Source organism: Sus scrofa, chromosome 7, assembly GCF_054392235.1.
Source record: "Sus scrofa isolate SSC_HxYL_T2T_F1_AM1 chromosome 7, Sscrofa_HxYL_maternal_Yorkshire_Landrace_v2.0, whole genome shotgun sequence".
Lineage (NCBI taxonomy): Eukaryota > Metazoa > Chordata > Mammalia > Artiodactyla > Suidae > Sus > Sus scrofa.
In genome coordinates, this window is record NC_139389.1 from 86,102,024 (window position 1) to 86,120,704 (window position 18,681).

Sequence of the window (18,681 nt, forward strand, 5' to 3'; positions counted from 1 at the left end):
TTTGAAAGAACACCTGTCAAAACTTGAATCCCAACACAGGAGAAAGAGCCTGTACTATTTAAGAAGGCAACAGGAGACAGACACATAAAGCAGGAGTGTGAAGGTAATGCAAAGAAAAGAAGTTGAGGATTCTATGTGCAAAGTTCTAGCCAGAGGTCATAGTGAAGCTTCAGAGAAGGATAAGCGCTTAACTAGGGAAAGTTTCTAGCCTTGAGGAGATAAGAGGTGAATAGAAGTTTCAAAAATTCGAAGATTGAAATGAACAGGCAAGCAAGACTTGGTGAAATCAGACTAGCTGGTCTCTTGCGAGAGGGAGGTGGGTAGGTAACAAGATCTAATTGTAGCTTCATCTTGGGGTCTGATTCCTGCACAGTTTGTTATGAGGGGCAGAATGAAGGTCTCTCCAGGACCACGCAAGCTCTGCTGCTTCCCTTCCCTTCTGCTGTCAGGGGTGTGAAGGTCACATCACACTGTTAATTCCTATTGCATTTACTGGGCAATATGCTGCCAAAGCTTCTTTTCAAGAGGTTTCCTTAAATTCCTAAAATAAAAGCCATCTTACTTCCCTATGTACATTCCTCATAGGAATGAATCCTCATAGGAAAGAATCATTACTCATTTGGACATTTTTATCTCATACTACACTAAGGATGATACTGTACATACCCTAGGTTGTTGCCTGCTGACTGACTGCTTTTAGTAGAGGGTCAGTGACTTTTCAGAAGTGACCATATCACTTTGATCTTTTGGAATGGAGAGATTAGAATGAAAAAAAGGAACGAGTCAAAGAACACCAAAGAATCAATAAGATCAAAGAATACTGAAAAAAATTATCTCTTCCCTATACCTATGAAAAAGCTCTATATGATTTAAAAAGCAACTTTTTATTGAGATATAATTAACATATAACGTTATATTAATTTCAGGTGTACAGTGTAATTGTTCACTATTTGGTGAGGTTTGGGGGGTTGTCTCGATAAGTTGTATGTAATGCAAAATGATCACAACCAGTCTAGTTAACATTCATCACCATTACAGTTTTTTCTTGTGAGGAGAATTTTAAGATCTACTCTTTTTGGCAACTTTCAAATATACAAACAGTACTATTAACCATAGTCACCATGCCGTATATTTTATCCCCATGACATCTGCTTTATAGCTGTAAATTTGTACTTTTTGACGCTTTTCATCCTTTTTGTCCACTCCCCGCCCCAGCTAATGGCAATCACCAATCTCTTCCCTGTATCTTTTAGCTCATATTTGAGGGGGGGAGGTTGGTTGGTTTTGTTTTCTTTATTTTCAGATTCAACATGTAAGTGAACAAGCAACACTTTTAAGTGTGCATCTTCTATAGATGGTAAGATCAAAAGCTACTGCTCCTGTATAAAGGGCAGCATCCAAATGAAGTAAGAGAATCCATACTGGATCAGCAGCAGATGACCTGTGTTCAAGCTCTGGTTCAGGTGCCTACCATACATGTCAACTTTGTGGAAATCACTTAATACCAAGTCCAATATTTCTGTCATGCTCCCTACCTCACAGAGGTTTTTCAAACGCTAAAGTGCTGGGCAAGTTTAAACAATTATTTTCATTTATTCTGTGGAAGAACTAGGAACACACAATTTGGGAGCATGAAGGACTTCCAGGAAGGGAAAGCCTGAAGGGGGCACCTATGTGGCAGTCTGTGTACAGTCAGAGGGAAGTATTGGGCCAGGGGAAAGGGGTGCCAGAGGAAGAAGGATAGTATGGAAATTATAATAGAAGGAGTTCCAAGGCTAATTTCTCAACCTTGCATTTTACCAATGATTGTGGTTATAGTAATTTGTCTATAACCACTTGAACATCATTTTCTCCATTGCCCTGGGGGTATCATGCCTGTGATGAAGTATCTCAATTCCAAATGTTCATATCCTTCTTCCTATCACATACCCTGATTGCCAAAGTGACAATGCAGTGTAAATCCCAAGTTAACTGAGTAGCAATATTTAAGTTTTGGAAGCACCAAGTTTTTTAAGAGTTAAGTCTGGCCTCTAATCAATGAATGAACCCAACAAGAAAACTGAGGGAAAGAAGCCCAAGCCACAAGTCCTTGGGAACAAGAATTCTGGGTCACTTTTGACACTTTAGTTACCATCTTCTTTCCTACACACTGTCACATGAAGGGTCAGATATAAGCTTACTGCTAGGAGTTGCCACTGTGGCTCAGCCATAATGAACCCAACTAGTATCCATGAGGATCCATGAGGTTCAATCCCTGGCCTTGCTCAGCGGGTTTAGGATCCGGCATTGCTGTGAGCTGTGGTGAAGGAAGGCCGGCAGCTACAGCTCTGATTTCAACCCATAGCCTGAGAATTTCCATATGCTGTGGGTACAGCCCTAGAAAGACAAAAAAGGTTAAAAAAAAAAAAAAGGCACAAAAAATTACTTCTAGCTCCATACCCTTTATTTTGGATATCCTAAACATCCCACAAAATTATCCAATTTTTTTTTTTTGGCTTTTTAGGGCCGCACCTGCGGCCTATGGAGTTTCCCAAGCTAGGGGTCTGATCCAAGCTACAGCTGCCTGCCTAGGCCACAGCCACAGCAATGCCAGATCCGAGCCATGTCTGTGAGCTACACCACAGCTCACGACAATGCCAGATCCCTAACCCACTGAGCAAGGACAGGGATGGAACCCGCAACCTCAAGGTTCCTAGTCGGATTCGTTTCTAACTGCACTATGATTGGAACTCCAAAATTATCCAATCTTGAAATTCAAAGTACAGCCTTCATCTCTCTCCTTTTGAGTCTTCTTTTACCAACTTACACCACCAAACTCCTAGAGCAAGAGGTTGTGAGTTTTCACTGTTATGTAAAGTAATGAATTAATGATGCAAAAAAAGTCGGCTGATGGTGGTGGTTTGGTTTGTTTGAATTGCATATTACATAAATATATTAATGTAGATAACGCGTTTACTAAGTGACCATGCTTTGCAAAGATTTCAAGAGCTTATCTCTTTAAAAATGTTACCATTTTTTTGGAGTTTCTGTCATGGCGCAGAGGAAACGAATCTGACTAGGAGCCATGAGGTTTCAGGTTTGATCCCTGACCTCGCTCAGTGGGTTAAGGATCCAGCTGTTGCCGTGAGCTGTGGTGTAGGCTGGCAGCTATAACTCCAATTTGACCCCTAGCCTGGGAACCTCCATGTGCTGCGCGTGCGGCCCTAAAAAGACAAAAAAAAAAAAAAGTTACCATTTTTATTCATATATTATAGATGAGAAAACTGAGACCCAGCAATTAAATAACTTGCCCAAGTGTACACACCTAGGACGTTGCAATCTGTACTCAGGCAGTCTGACTCAAGCCCTTGACCTCAGCAGCAGAGCTGATTACAATCTTAACTGCATTGCCCATTCCTCAGCTACACGTTTTTGTATGGATTAGATAAGAAAACAGAAAAGCCTCTCACTTAATACTTAGCACATAGTAAGCAATCACTAAATAGTAGTTCATTTAATCATATAGGAACACATCCTAAGGAATTAGGTATTAAAGTCCTGCTTTCTCATTAAATGCCCTTAGTGATGATTGCGAAGCCTGTAATTTCGATCCCCACAGAATTGACTTTCTCTAACTAGTGACTAGGGCAAGCTGATGTCATTGTTTAAAAGTTCCCACAAAGCCTCTATAAGTCAGGTAGAACAACACCAACACTGCAACTGCCACTCCCGGCTACTCTACAGATTCCCTTCAGTTCTTGAAGGTGGACTAATCCATCTGAAACAGCAAGATAAACCTTAGACCTAGAGAGTGTGTCGTGAAGGAAGCAGGATGCTTCAGTTATGCTGGTTCTGAATAATTAGGTCAAGTTTGGTGTTAGACATGACCTGATAAACCAGCATGCCTGCAAACGTGGTTGGTAGTGGCTTTGAATCCCTTCTACTCATCATTACAGCCTGACAAAGTGCAAAAAATATATCATTCCTATACCCCATCTTCAGTTAACTAAAAACCTGTTCTCAAAAATCTTAGTTCAGTTATATGCTCTATATGCTGAAAAATACGATAATAGTATAGGTACAAAGGTGTGATTTTTCAACAATCCTGAAGTACCTCTGGTAAAATATCACCAAATATACCTACCACGAGTTATTCTCAAGAACTGTGACTAAGACCCAAGGGAACTTCAAGACCTCTGGTCCTCCTTTTGAAAAAAATCAAGAAAAATAAGGCTATTTGATTGTTTAACTTCAAATAAATTGTTATTTCTACTGGATAATAACACTCTTGATATTACAACTACAAGATTAACAATTCAATTCTCTCTGGAAGTTCTGACAAGCATCAGAAACAACCCTGGGTGAGTGTTATAGATATTTCAGCTTTATTTTGTTGCTGCTCTTAACTGTTTTCTTTCTTTCTTCTGAAATGTGTACAATGGACAGTAGATTTTTTGTGTGTGAGAACAATATTCTAGACATTAACTAACATCAAATTTCTATTGCAGTCAAACATGTGTCAATTTTTCAGAACATTTTCTTCTGTCGCTTCAAAAAATAGAAAAAGATGATGGTGACTGAAAAAGTTTAGTTAAAAATGTATATCCAGGAGTTCCTGTCGTGGCGCAGTGGTTAACGAATCCGACTAGGAACCATGAGGTTGCGGGTTCGGTCCCTGCCCTTGCTCAGTGGGTTAACAATCCGGCGTTGCCGTGAGCTGTGGTGTAGGTTGCAGACGCGGCTCGGATCCCGCGTTGCTGTGGCTCTGGCGTTAGGCCGGTGGCTACAGCTCCGATTCAACCCCTAGCCTGGGAACCTCCATATGCCGCGGGAGCGGCCCAAGAAATAGCAACAACAACAACAACAACAACAACAAAAAGACAAAAAAAAAAAATGTATATCCATATCCTCTGGTGAGGGGACAGAAGTCTTCATTTCAGACCTAGCTATCCATCTACACACCTTTTTTCTTTTATCTTTGCAGGTGAAATTTTCCATATTGAGTTTAATATAAACCCTGGGTCCATGACTGGTCAGTTCCTCACTTTCTTTTTTTTTTTTTTTTTTTTTTTGCTTTTTACGGCCATACCCACAGCATATGGAAGTTCCCAGGATAAGGGTCGAATTGGAGCTACTGCTGCTGCTGGCCACATCTGCAACCTACACCACAGCTCACGGCAACGCCAGATCCTTAATCCACTGAGAGAGGCCAGGGATGGAACCTGAGTCCTCGTGGATACTACTCAGGCTTGTTACCACTGAGCCATGATGGGAACTCCAACTTTCAGTTTTGCAATCAGCCTTTTAGAACTTAATAAACTACAAAGAAAACAGATGTAAATCTCAAACATTAAAAATAGTTTTCTGAAGCAAAAACTTTTTAAATGATCACTCTAAGAAAATTTCCTAAGTAGTAAAATCAATCCATAGCTACTAAGATGTTAATATAAACATTAATCATGACATCATGGGTTTAAACGATAGCTAAAAGACTTCGCCTGCCCCCCCCCAAAATACCTTTTTTGGCCACAGATCTGCTTTGCTAGTTCTCTGATTTGACACTACCATTAGTTTTTCCTCTGATATAAACAACAACAACAAAAAAAACCTGTCAGGAGTTCCCATCTTGGCTCAGTGGTTAATGAATCCGACTGGGAACCATGAGGTTTGGGGTTCAATCCCTGGCCTTGCTCAGTGGGTTAAGGATCCAGCATTGCCGTGAGCTGTGGTGTAGGCCACAGACGAGGCTTGGATCCAGCATTGCTGTGGCTGTGGTGTAGGCCAGCAGCTACAGCTCCAATTAAACCTCTAGCCTGGGAACCTCCATATGCCGCAGGTGCGGCATATGAAAAGACAAACAAACAAACAAAAACAAAAACCTTTACCTGCAGAAGAGCAGCAAAATGAGGCATAGGAAATATTTGAGAAGAAAGGACAATGGCACAGAAAAGAAGTTTTCTCTATTCTTCTTCAATAAGCAATGGGGAGTTGGTTCATTTGTTTGGCAGAACCCATGATCTTGAGGAACAAAGTAAAGAATCCATAGTCATTCGTGATGGGAAGTAGGTGGCATAGGATGATAGGGTCCAAGGAACCAGGAGGGGCAGCTTGATTGGGTGGGCCACCCTTAGAAGCCTTCATATCAAGGCAGAGCATGTAAGAGGCAAGCTAGAGAAGAGAGGCCTCCCGTAGATGCTCACCCAAGCTGGCTGAGGACATCTAAGAGAGGAAGAGCGAAGTCACTGAGACACACTTTACCTAATGCCCCAATTATGCCAATAACCACAAAAATTCAGGTCAGAGTGGTGGTAGAGCAAAGAAAGCCTGGACCAAAAGACACGAGGCCCAAGCTCTAGACCCAGCTATTACTCCAATTCTCTGTAGACTTGGGCCAGTTGTTTTATCTCTCTGTGCCTTGTTTTCTGTACTTATTTTAAAAAAATAGATAAGGTAAACTCTCAGACCCCCTTAAGAGCCGAGATCTTGTGACTCCATATAATATATACATTTCTTGTAAAAATCAGTGATGCTTGGGTCAAAGGTAATCTAATTTAAAAGAAAATAAAATAGCTACTCTTGTTTTACTGTGGTCTGGTAAGTCAGACAACAGAATTGAACTTTAAAAAGAGCTGAGGAGGAGTTCCTGTTGTGGGTCAGTGGTTAACGAACCTGACTAGCAACCTCGGGGACGGGGACCCCTGGCCTCGCTCAGTGGGTGAAGGATCTGACATTGCCGTGATCTGTGGTGTAGGTCGCAGACTCTGCTCTGATGCTGCATTGCTGTGGCTGTGGTGTGGGCTGGTGGCTACAACTCCAATTCGACCCCTATCCTGGGAACCTCCATATGCCATGGGTATGGCAAACAAACAAACAAACAAACAAACAAACAAAGAAGGAAGGAAGGAAGCAAGGAAGCAAGCTAGCTGAGGATAATCTAATCAAGTCAATGATGTTATTAAGCCTGAACCCTGACTTCCTGTTTATGGATGAACAATTTGGCCCTCAACACAAAGGTAGATGAGAAGCAAGAGTCCCTTTATCCTCTCTAGGTTTTTTAAGGTTTCCAGAGTTTTATCCAGCATCTGCTAAAGAACTGTTAAAAAAAACACTGCAGCCACATTGCTAGCAGCTTGGGGAAAAGCTTCTGCCTTCTGAAAACCAGATCACTGAAGTTACAGTATCAGGGTATCATGGCAGAGCCAACAGGATAACAAGGGTTTGGGTTAATAAAAAATTCAGTCAACAGGACAATAAAGAAAACTGTGTTCAAAGCCAGAATTTGTGTAACCTTGGACAAATTACTTATTGAAGGTAAGAAGAATCTTAATTTCTTCCCCTATAAAAATCTATAGCCTAAGGCTAAGCATTGATATTTTACTACAATAAGGGAGAAAGAACTTATTTGATTTCTCCCTTTCCAAGATTGTTGTATATCTCTTAGTGAATCAAATTTCCCTATTCTATTTTTCCAAAAATGTGTGTTTGGTGACTACTATGTGTCCAGCATGATTTAAGAGGCTGAATGGGGACTTTTTTTCTTTCTTTTTTTTTTTTTTTTTTAGGGCCACACCTGTGCCATATGGAAGTTCCCAGGCCAGGGGTTGAAATCAGAGCTGCAGCCGCTGGCCATGGCCACAGCCACAGCCACAGCAGTGCAGGCTCTGAGCCAAATATGCCACCTATGACACAGCTTGAAGCAATACCAGAACCTTAACCCACTGAGTGAGCCCAGGGATCAAACCCGCATCCTCATGGATACTAATCAGATTCTTAACCCACGGAACCACAATGAGAACTCCTGAATGGGGATTTTAAAATGAGCTATTTTGCTAGAAATTCTAGATGTCATAAACAGAAGAAATTGATTGACCAAGTGACTGACACAGATATTATGTGGGGTTTTTTTTCTGATTCTTGACAGGAGTGTTTAAAAATGAGAATGGAAGAGGCTGTCCTCTTCAATCAAACAACTTTAGTGATGTATTTTCGGCTTAGAGATTTATCTGCAAATCAGAATGTGCAGATGGCTTCATTTGCCATGTTCCTCATTTTCTATGTCCTGACACTGATTGGCAACATCCTCATTGTCATAACTATTGTCTATGACCGTCGACTCCATACTCCTATGTATTTCTTTCTCAGCAACCTATCCTTTATTGATGTCTGCCATTCCACCGTCACTGTCCCCAAGATGCTGATAGATACCTGGTCAGAGGAGAAGCTCATCTTCTTTGATGCCTGTGTAACTCAGATGTTCTTCCTGCACCTCTTTGCCTGCACAGAGATCTTTCTCCTCACTGTCATGGCCTATGATCGATATGTGGCCATTTGCAACCCTCTGAAGTACATGGCAGTGATGAACTGGAAAGTATGTGTGCTGCTGGCTGTGGCCCTCTGGACAGGAGGGACCATCCACTCCATAGCCCTGACCTCCCTCACCATCAAGCTGCCCTACTGTGGTCCTGATGAGATTGACAACTTCTTCTGTGATGTACCTCAGGTGATCAAACTGGCCTGCACCGATACCTACATCATCGAGATCCTCATCATCTCCAACAGTGGGCTGATCTCTGTGGTCTGTTTTGTGGTCCTCGTGGTGTCCTATGCAGTCATCCTGGTGAGTCTGAGGCAGCAGATCTCAGAAGGCAGGCGCAAGGCCCTGTCCACCTGTGCAGCCCACCTCACCGTAGTCACACTGTTTCTGGGACATTGCATCTTCATCTATTCCCGTCCGTCCACCAGCCTCCCAGAGGACAAGGTGGTATCGGTGTTTTTCACCGCTGTCACACCCCTGCTGAACCCCATCATCTACACCCTTAGGAATGAAGACATGAAGAATGCCTTGAATAAGTTAATGGGGAAGATAGAGGGGAGAGAAAAAAATGACAATAACTAAGCCCTTAAGAGGCTTGGTGCACCAAATCAAAGAAAAGCTTTGCAAAGATAAGTTACAAACCACATTTAGCAAACTATATGACTTATAAAATTATCTTCTGGTCTAATATGGGACAAACAGGAGTTTCCTGGTGGCCTAGCATTTAAGGATTCAGCGTTGTCCCTGAAATGGCTCAAGTTGCTGCTGTGGCACAGGTTCGATTCCTGGCCTGGGTACTTCCTCATGCCACGGGGCACAGCAAAAAAAAAAAAAAGCAGAAACAGGGAGTTCCCTTCATGGCTCAGCTGTTAACGAACCCGTCTAGGATCCATGAGGATGCGGATTCGATCCCTGGTCTCACTCAGTGGGTTAAGGATCTAGTGGTGTTGTGGCTGTGGTGTAGGCCAGCAGCTGTAGCTCTGATTCAACCCCTAGCCTGGGAATGTCCATATGCTGCAAATGAAGCCCTAAATAGCAAAAAAAAAAAAAAAAAAAAAAAAAAAACAGAAACAAAAAAAAACTCCAGAAACAAAAAAAAGTAATATCTGACAATCATGGCAATAAATACAATTTTTAATATCTTCCACAGTCTGGAAATTATCCTAGACACTTTGCAATTACTTAATTCTGACAACAACCCTGCGACTGTGAGGTAGGTATTATGCTTGTTTATACATGAAGAAACCAAAGCTCAAAGAGAGCAAATAGCATGCCAAGGTCCTCAGCTAGGAAATGATGAAGGCAGGATGTTAGGCCAAATGCATCAACACAAACTCATTCTGTTTTCATTACATCATGCTTCCTCTCCCTATTTTTGTTTTACAGCAACAACCAAGGTCTAAACAAATGTTCAGATTTCTGGGCAGTGCTGGCCAACATCATTCACTGAGACACTTTCCTAAATAGCTTAGCAAATACTGGTAAAGCAGGCAAAGTAAGTTTGCGTATGACTTCAGGGATATAGAAAGAAGACTTTGAACCCCTGAAGTTATTGATATCCTCAAGTGTCCAGAAAAAAAATCTTCCATCAGAGCAGTGAAATAGGGATATCTTATTATCCATTAATTTGAAAAAAATATTTTCTGAGCACCTATTATGTGCTAAGTATTAGGTTTATAGTCATAAATAAAAAGCATAATCCCTCCTTTATGTTGTTTAGAGTCTAGTGGAAAAAGAGAACAAGAATATAAACAAATTTTAATTAGAGACCAGGACAGATGCTTTCAAAGAAGATGCTGTTGGAGAGTTATAGAAGGGATCATCTGTAGATTGGTTAGCAAGGGAGGGCTGCTCTGAGAAAATGACATTTAAGCTAAGATCCGAAAGGTGAAAAAGAACCAACCATGAGAAAAGAGAGGTGAGGAAGCTTCTAGGCAGAGGAAATGGCAGGTGTAAAGATCTATGTTCAGAGATACCTTGGCTTGTTCCAAGAAGTGAAAGATCAGTGTGGTTACAGCTTTGGCTGTGAGGCAGAGAATGGTGAGAGATGATATTGGAGAAGTAGCAAGAATACTTTCATGTTCTCTCAAAGAGTTTAGAATCTTTTTTTAATATTTTTATGTTTTTAATTAACATACAGTTGATTTATAATGTGTCAATTTCTGCATTACAACAACATACATACATACATATATGTATATTTTTTAATATCTTTGTCCATCATGGTCTATCCCATCATGGTCTATCCCAAAAGATCGGATAGGGTTCCCTGTGCTATACAATAGAATCTCATTGCTTATCCATTCCTTTTTTTTTTTTTTTTGTCTTTTTTTGCTATTTCTTGGGTCACTCCCACGGCATATGGAGGTTCCCAGGCTAGGGGTCGAATCGGAGCTGTAGCCACTGGCCTACGCCAGAGCCACAGCAATGCGGTATCCGAGCCGTGTCTGCAACCTACACCACAGCTCATGGCAACGCCGGATCGTTAGCCCACTGAGCAAGGGCAGGGACCGAACCCGCAACCTCATGGTTCCTAGTCGGATTCGTTAACCACTGCGCCACGACGGGAATGCATCTTTAATCACATTAATCCTCATAACTCTCTGGGGAGGTAAAATAAAACATTTATTTTCCATTTTACAGAAAAAGCTTTTTAGACTCAGGGATAAGATAAATGTGTTTAGTTACTCACTGAATAAATAGAAGAGTAAAGAGTAAAATGAAGCTATCTTGATTCTCAATTCTGTGGTTGACTTAACTTTAAAGGAAAGAAAGGGCTCATTATTTATCATACAGAAATTTTTTTTTTTTTTTTTTTTTTAGGGCTGCACCCACGGCATATGTAAGTTCCCAGACTAAGGGTCAAATCAGAGCTACAGCTGCCAGCCCAGGCCACAGCCATAGCAACCGTGGGATCCCCAACCCACTGAGCAAGCCCAGGGATCAAACCCGCATCCTCATAGATACTAGTCAGATTCGTTTCCGCTGTCCCACCACGGGAACTCCTCATACAGAAATTTGTTCAGCAACTTTGTATTGACAATTGAATCCCTCAGGCTGCAATAATCTTCTATGCAACAGAGCAACTAATACTGCCGTAATAGAAATCGACAAATAAGGCATGAGGAATTTATTCCCGCATAAATTGTATTAATGAAAATCTGGGCTAATAAAAGTTCAGAACATACAATCAGAATTAGATCATTTTCTAAGTTTTTAAAGTGTGTATTATAGTAATATCTGGGCCTCATTTCATCATAAATATATAAAATTCTGATTTTGACTTGGGCTTTTTATAAAAATTACAAAGGATTGACAATATGCTGCATTTGTCAGTTTGAAAGTACTAACGTTTAGATATTTTCATGAGAATTCCCCAGTTTATTAAATAAACTGCTTCTGATTCTTTGTCCTTTTGAGTATTTTCTCTCATTTCAATTATTTCTTACATTTTAGTCAAAGTAAGTGAATCACTTATCCTGTGTTGTGTATGTAAAAGTCTGTGTTGTCTGGCATTGAATTCCCAAGAGTTCCCAGAAGCGTTATTTCTACAAGTTAACAAAGCTTGGTATAATATTGACCCAAAGGCCGCAATCAAGTCTAAATTCCTTTCAGAATAAAAAATCAGTTCTAAATTCCTTTCAAATAAGCAAAGAAAGATTAGGTATATTTTTATTAAGTGCACTCTATTTCATTCCATTAGCTTCTTTAAAATTGATTTTTTTTTTTTTCTTTTTAGGGCCACACCTACAGCATATGGAAGTTCCTGGCTAGGGGTCGAATCTGAGCTGCAGCTGCTGACCCACACGATAGCCACAGCCTCAGCAATGTGGGATCCAAGCTGCATCTGCAGCCTTTGCCACAGCTTGCAGCAATGCCAGATCCTTAACCCCCTGAGTGAGGACAGGGATGGAACCTGCATCCTCATGGATATTGGTGGGGTTCGTTACTGCTGAGCCACAATGGGAACTCCTGATATAACTATTTTATATAGCAGCTCTTTGAACATCTGTAGGGTTCTCTAGTCCGTTTTTGGTTTTTTTGTTTTTTTGTTTTTTTTGTCTTTTTCTAGGGCTGCACCGGAGCATATGGAGGTTCCAAGGCTAGGGGTTTAATCAGAGCTGTAGCTGCCGGCCTACACCAGTCACAGCAATGCCAGATCCAAGCCACATCTGCAACCTACACCACAGCTCACGGCAACACCGGATCCTTAACCCACTGAGCGAGGCCAGGGATGGAACCCAAAACTTCTTGGTTCCTAGTCGGATTCGTTAACCACTGAGCCACAATGGGAACTCCTCATCATTCTCTTTACTTAAGGAATTTGCCATGGAATCTTCTTGATATGGGCCTGCCCAATCCACAATAAGTTGTTGTACTTCAGCCCAAAGAGTGATCCTGGAGTTCCCGAATCTGACTAGGAACCATGAGGTTAGGGGTTCGATCCCTGGCCTTACTCAGTGGGTTAAGGATCCGGCGTTGCCATGAGCTGTGGTGTGGGTCGCAGACGCGGCTTGGATCCTGTGTTGCTGTAGCTCTGGCACAGACTGGTGGCTACAGCTCTGATTTGACCCCTAGCCTGGGAACCTCCATATGCCGTGGGAGCGGCCCAAGAAATGGCAAAAAGACCAAAAAAAAAAAAGGAGTGATCCTAGTTAATTCAGGACATCAGTTGCTCTAGAGTTATGTAAATCCAAGACCCTCTTAACTATTTTCACCTGTTTATTTCTTTAAATAAATTTTAGAATATTACTGGAAATTTTATCCCAAAAAATCCTGTGGAATTTTTATGTTAAGTACATTAAATTTATAAATCAATTTAAGAAGTTCCATTATATTAACAATTTTTTAATTCCTCTACAGGAACATGTATACATCTCTATGTCTTCATGTTTTCTCAGCAGAGCTGAGTAATTTTTTTCATAGAGGCACATGTAGTTCCCTTATTGGGCAAAAAAGATTCCATATAAATAAATCTGTATTAATTTTCTATTGCTGATGTTAACAACTTTACCACAAACTAAGAAGCTGAAAACAAAATAGGGCAGAGTTCTCATCGTGGCTCAGTGGTTAACGAATCCGACAAGGAACCATGAGGTTGTGGGTTCCATCCCTGGCCTCGCTCAGTGGCTTAAGGATCCGGCATTGCTGTAGGCTGTGGTGTAGCTCACAGACGTGGCTCGGATCTGGCATTGCTGTGGCTGTGGCATAGGCCAGTGGCTACAGCTCTGATTCAACCCCTAGCCTGAGAACCTCCATATGCCATGGGAGCAGCCCTAGAAAAAAACAAACAAAAAAAAAAAAAACAGGAGTTCCCATCGTGGCTCAGTGGTTAACGAATTCGACTAGGAACCATGAGGTTGCAGGTTCAATCCCTGGCCTTGCTCAGTGGGTTGGGGATCTGGCTTTGCCGTGAGCTGTGGCGTAGGCTGCAGATGCGGCTCGGATCCCGCATTGCTGTGGCTCTGGCATAGGCCAGCGGCTATGGCTCCGATTTGACCCCTAGCCTGGGAATCACCATATGGTGTGGGAGTGGCCCAAGAAATGGCAAAAAAAATTAAAAATTAAAATTAAAATTAAAAATAAACCTGTAAATTCTCTTACAGCTCTGTCAAAAGTTCAACATGAATCTCACTGGGCTAAAATCGAAGTGTCAACAGGGCTGCATTCATTTTAGTTCTTTCTCTTCCCAGGTTTACTGAGGTCTAATGGACAAAAACTGTATATATTTAAAGTGTACAACATGATAATGTAATATATGTATACACTGGTGGATTATTCCCACAATCAAGATACTTAGCAATCCATCACCTCACATAGTTACTGTGTGTGTGTGTGTGTGTGGTTAAGATACTTAAGATCTGCTGTACTAGCAACTTTCAAGTATCCTGTACAGTGGCATTAACTACTGTCACCATGCTATACATTAGATCCCCAGAATGCAGTCATCTTCTAACAAAGCTTAGCTGAATTCTTGTCTGAAGGCTGAAGAAGAGAATCCATTTCCTTCCCTTTTCTAGCTTCTGGGGGCCACCCAGATTCCTAGGCTATAGCCCCTTCCTCCATCTTTAAAGCCAGTAATGTCGAATCTCTCTGACTTTTATAGCTGTATCTTCCTCTGATTTGTTTTCTTTTGCTTCCTTCTTCCATTTTTAAGAACACTTGAGATTACATTGTTTGTGTCTACTAGATAATCCAGGCTACTATTTCTAAAAGTCAACTGATAAGCAAACTTAATTCCATCTGAAACCTTAATCCCCTTTTGCTGTGCAACCTAAAATACAACAGTTTCCAGGGATTGGGATGTGGACATCTTTGGATAACCATTACTCTCCCCACCACACCATCTGTAACATTTTCTGCTTTTGTCTCAAATTCCAAGAAACTCAAACTAAATTTAGTTTTTAATTGCAATCACTAGCTCATCACTATCTCCTGCTATATGTATTGATCCAATTCTTATAAATTCTGATTTCTCTATTATTTAACACTACTATTTCCTGTTTTGATACTGTAAGCTACCACAAGTCGCATTTTTATAAATTAGAGGAGGAACAACTTCAGATGAATAACCACCACAACATAGATCAAACATCCTTCACAACATCGTCATATGTGAAAAGAACAATCGGTGATGTATGAAAAGAACAATCCATTATGACCATATAAAGTTTGTCCCAACAAGGCAGAGTTGAATTAATATTTGAATATCAATCAATGAAATTCATCACATTAACAGGATAAAGAAAAAAGCATATAATCACATCAATCATATGAAAAGGGCATTTGATAAAATCTGATACCCACTCATATTAAAAACTCTCAAGTAACTGTGTAGAGAAGGAAGTTTCCTCATATTCACAAAGGGCATCTAGGACAAACTTACAGTTCATGTCATACATGATAGTGGAAAAACTGAAAACTTACCGCTTAAATGAGGAGTAAAGCTCAATCACTGCCACTGAAATACTGTACCAGAAGACCTAGTCTGTACAAGAAGGCAAGAAAAATAAATAAATGCCATGTAGATTAGAAAAGAAGTAAAACTCTTATTTGCAGGTGACATCATAATGAATGCAAAGCGCTAAAGAGCCACAGGAACTTTTAAGTGACTTTAGCAATAACACAAGATACAAAGTTGATATATATTTGACCCTTGAACAACACAGGGCTAATCTGAGTGTAACTTATAGCTGGCCTTTCATATCTATGTTTCCTCCACATCTGCGGATTCAACCAACCTTGGACCGTGCTATACTGTAATATTTACTGCTGAAAAATATCCACATACTAGTAGACCCAGGCAGTTCAAACCCACGTTGTTCAAGGATCAACTGTATGTAAATTAATCAGATTTCTACACACTACCGAAAAATAATTGAAAACTGAGTTAACTGGAGTTCCCATCGTGGCTCAGCAGAAACGAATCTGACTAGCGTCCATGAGGACGTAGGTTTCATCCCTGGCCTTGCTCAGTGGGTTAAGGATCTGGCATTGCTGTGAACTGTAGTGGAGGTCATAGAAGCAGCTTGGCTGTGGCATTGCTGTGGCTGTGGTGTAGGCTGGCAGCTACAGCTCCAATTCAGCCCCTAGCCTGGGAACCTCCATAGGCCACAGGTGCAACCCTATAAACACACACACACACACACACACACACACACACACACACACACACACAAAATTGAGTTAACAATAACATCAACAAACAGAATATTTATGGACAAACTGAATTTAATATGTGTGATTACAAATGAAGATGACTAACATTGCTGAGAAAATTAAAGAATACCATATACCATAATCTATGTTCATGGATTAAGAAGTTGCACATCATTTGATCTATAGATTCAATGCAATCCTAATCTAAGTGCTAGCATTGTTCTTTATGGAAATACATGACTTTTTATAAAAATTCACCTGAACAAAGGATCTGAAATAGCAAAACATTTTTGAAAAAGAAGAAAATTTGAGGGTTCACACTACATAACTTCAAGATTTATGATAAAATAAACAAGACAATGTTCTATGGATTTAAACATAGACATATTAGTCAATGGAACAGAATATAGAATCCAAAATTTAATTGACACTTAAAAGATCAACTTGGAGTTCCCATCGTGGCTCAGTGGTTAACAAATCCGACTAGGAACCATGAGGTTGCAGGTTCAATCCCTGGCCTCGCTCAGTGAATTAAGGATCCAGTGTTGCCATGAGCTGAGGTGTAGGTCGCAGACGTGGCTCAGATCTGGTGTTGCTGTGGCTGTGGCGAAGGCTGGCAGCTGCCGCTCCGATTAGACCCCTAGCCTGGGAACCTCCATATGCCAAGGGTGTGGCCCTAGAAAAGACAACAACAACAAAAAAAATCAACTGACTTTCAACAAAGATGTCAAGTAAGTTAACTCAACAGGAAAAAAATAGTCTTTTCAAGTGGCGCTGGATCAACTAAATAGATTGAAAAAAAAATAAATCTCGATCCTTGTCTTATACCATATAGCAAAGCAAACTCAAAATGGATCACAGACCTAAAATTTAAAACTGAAACTATAAAATTTCTAGAAGAAAACAGGAGAAAACCTTGAAGGCTTTAGTGTAGGCAAAAATTTCTTAAGACATAAAAAGACTCAACCCTAAACATAAAAAATTAATAAATTGTACTTAAAGTTTAAGCTTCTGCTCTCCAAAATATATCATTCAGAAAATAAAAGTACAATCCAGACAGTAAGAAAAATACTGTCAAGACATACATATCCAGAAGTTCCCGTCATGGCTCAGCAGTTAGCAAACCCGACTAGCATCCATGAGGATGCAGGTTTGATCCCTGTCCTTGCTCAGTGGGTTAAGGAACCGGCATTGCCATGAGCTATGGTGTAGGTCAAAGTTGCGGCTCAGATCCAGTGTTGCTGTGGCTGTGGTGTAGGTGGGCAACTTCAGCTCTGATTGGCCCACTAGCCTGGGGCCTTCCATATGCTGTGGGTGCGGCCCTGAAAAGACAAAAGACGAAAGACCAAAAAAAAAAAAAAAATGTATATATATATATATATACACACACACACATATATATATATATTCTCCAACAAAGGCCTTGTATCCAGAATATACAAACTCTTACAACACAGTGACAAGAAGACAAAAAGTAATAAATGAGCAAAATATTTGAATAGGCATATCACAAACCGAGGTATATGAGAAGATGATAAGCAATTAGAATGGTTCTCAACATCAGAAATTAGGGATATGAAGACTAAAACCACACACACGTTTGAATGCTTAAAATTAAAGATTAACAATTCCCATTGTTAAACTCATACTTCTGATGAGAGTATAAAATCACACAACCTCTTTGAAATCTGTCTTATAGTTTCTTACAAGTTAAACATACACGTCATATGATCCAATAACTCTTATTGTATTTACCTAAGAGAAGCGAAAACATGTGCAAAAAAACCTGTAAACTATCACATAGCTACTTTATTCATAATTATAAAAAAAACTGGAAATACCCAAACAACCATTAATGCATAAAGTAATAAAGTGTGGTATTCCCATATAATTAAATACTAATCAATAATTTTAAAAAAGAATAAACTACTGATACTCACAGGCATGGATTAATCTCAGGAACGGCAAGCAGAGCAAAAGAGGTCAGGCACAATAGTGTAACTACTGCATGATTCAATTTATATGAAATTTTAGGAAAGACAAATTTAATTTATAGTGACAAAAAATCAGATCCTTGGGTAGGGATAAAGTGATTGGGAAGGAGCTGAAGAAACTTTTTGGGGTGATAGAAGTGTTCTAGTTCTTGATTAGGTAGGTAGTTACATGGGTGTAACTTTATCAAATTCTATCAAACTATATGATTAAAACGGGTGCGTTTTATGTAATTCATTTCTACCTCAATAAGGATACATTCAAATAAATTCCAATACATCTCCATCGTGATTTTGTCAAAATCGCAAGTACTACAAAAAGTATAAAACAAATGTAGAAATAAGTGAATCACTTTCAAAGTGACAAAACTTAATTAATATATACAGGCAAAGGCTTAAATAAAACCTTGAAAATATATTCAAAAGCAGGATTAAACCCACTCTAACATATTAAACAGTTCTCTCACAACTTAACCTGTTTCTGAAACTGAGACCATGCCCCAAAGCCTGTGTGTTCTTTCAGTGGTGAAACTAGAAGTGTTCTTTAAACTTTTCCACATCCTTTTTCCTTACTTGTTCCAACATGATAATTTCCTTTATTAAAGTAATAGTAACTAAGTCACTCTCTTTAATGCAGATGTCTGCCCTGCTCCATGCCATTTCACCTACTGGTTTTGATTCCTTGCTTTCACTCTCACTAAAGATATGACCGTAATGATATCTGTAATTCCAAGCCCA

General features: G+C 40.1%; 1 protein-coding gene across 1 annotated transcript; it reads left to right on the forward strand.

Annotated features, from left to right (window-relative positions):
* Positions 1–7,918: 7,918 nt before the first annotated feature.
* OR4E1 (olfactory receptor family 4 subfamily E member 1) lies at positions 7,919–8,875 on the forward strand. The gene has a single exon (XM_003128571.2). The coding sequence runs from the start codon at positions 7,919–7,921 to the stop codon at positions 8,873–8,875; it is 957 nt and encodes a 318-aa protein (XP_003128619.2).
* Positions 8,876–18,681: the final 9,806 nt, after the last annotated feature.

What these genes read in the sequence shown, in the direction of transcription:
- OR4E1 (XM_003128571.2), top strand. Translation starts at nt 7,919, where the DNA reads ATGGAAGAGGCTGTCCTCTTCAATCAAACAACTTTAGTGATGTATTTT.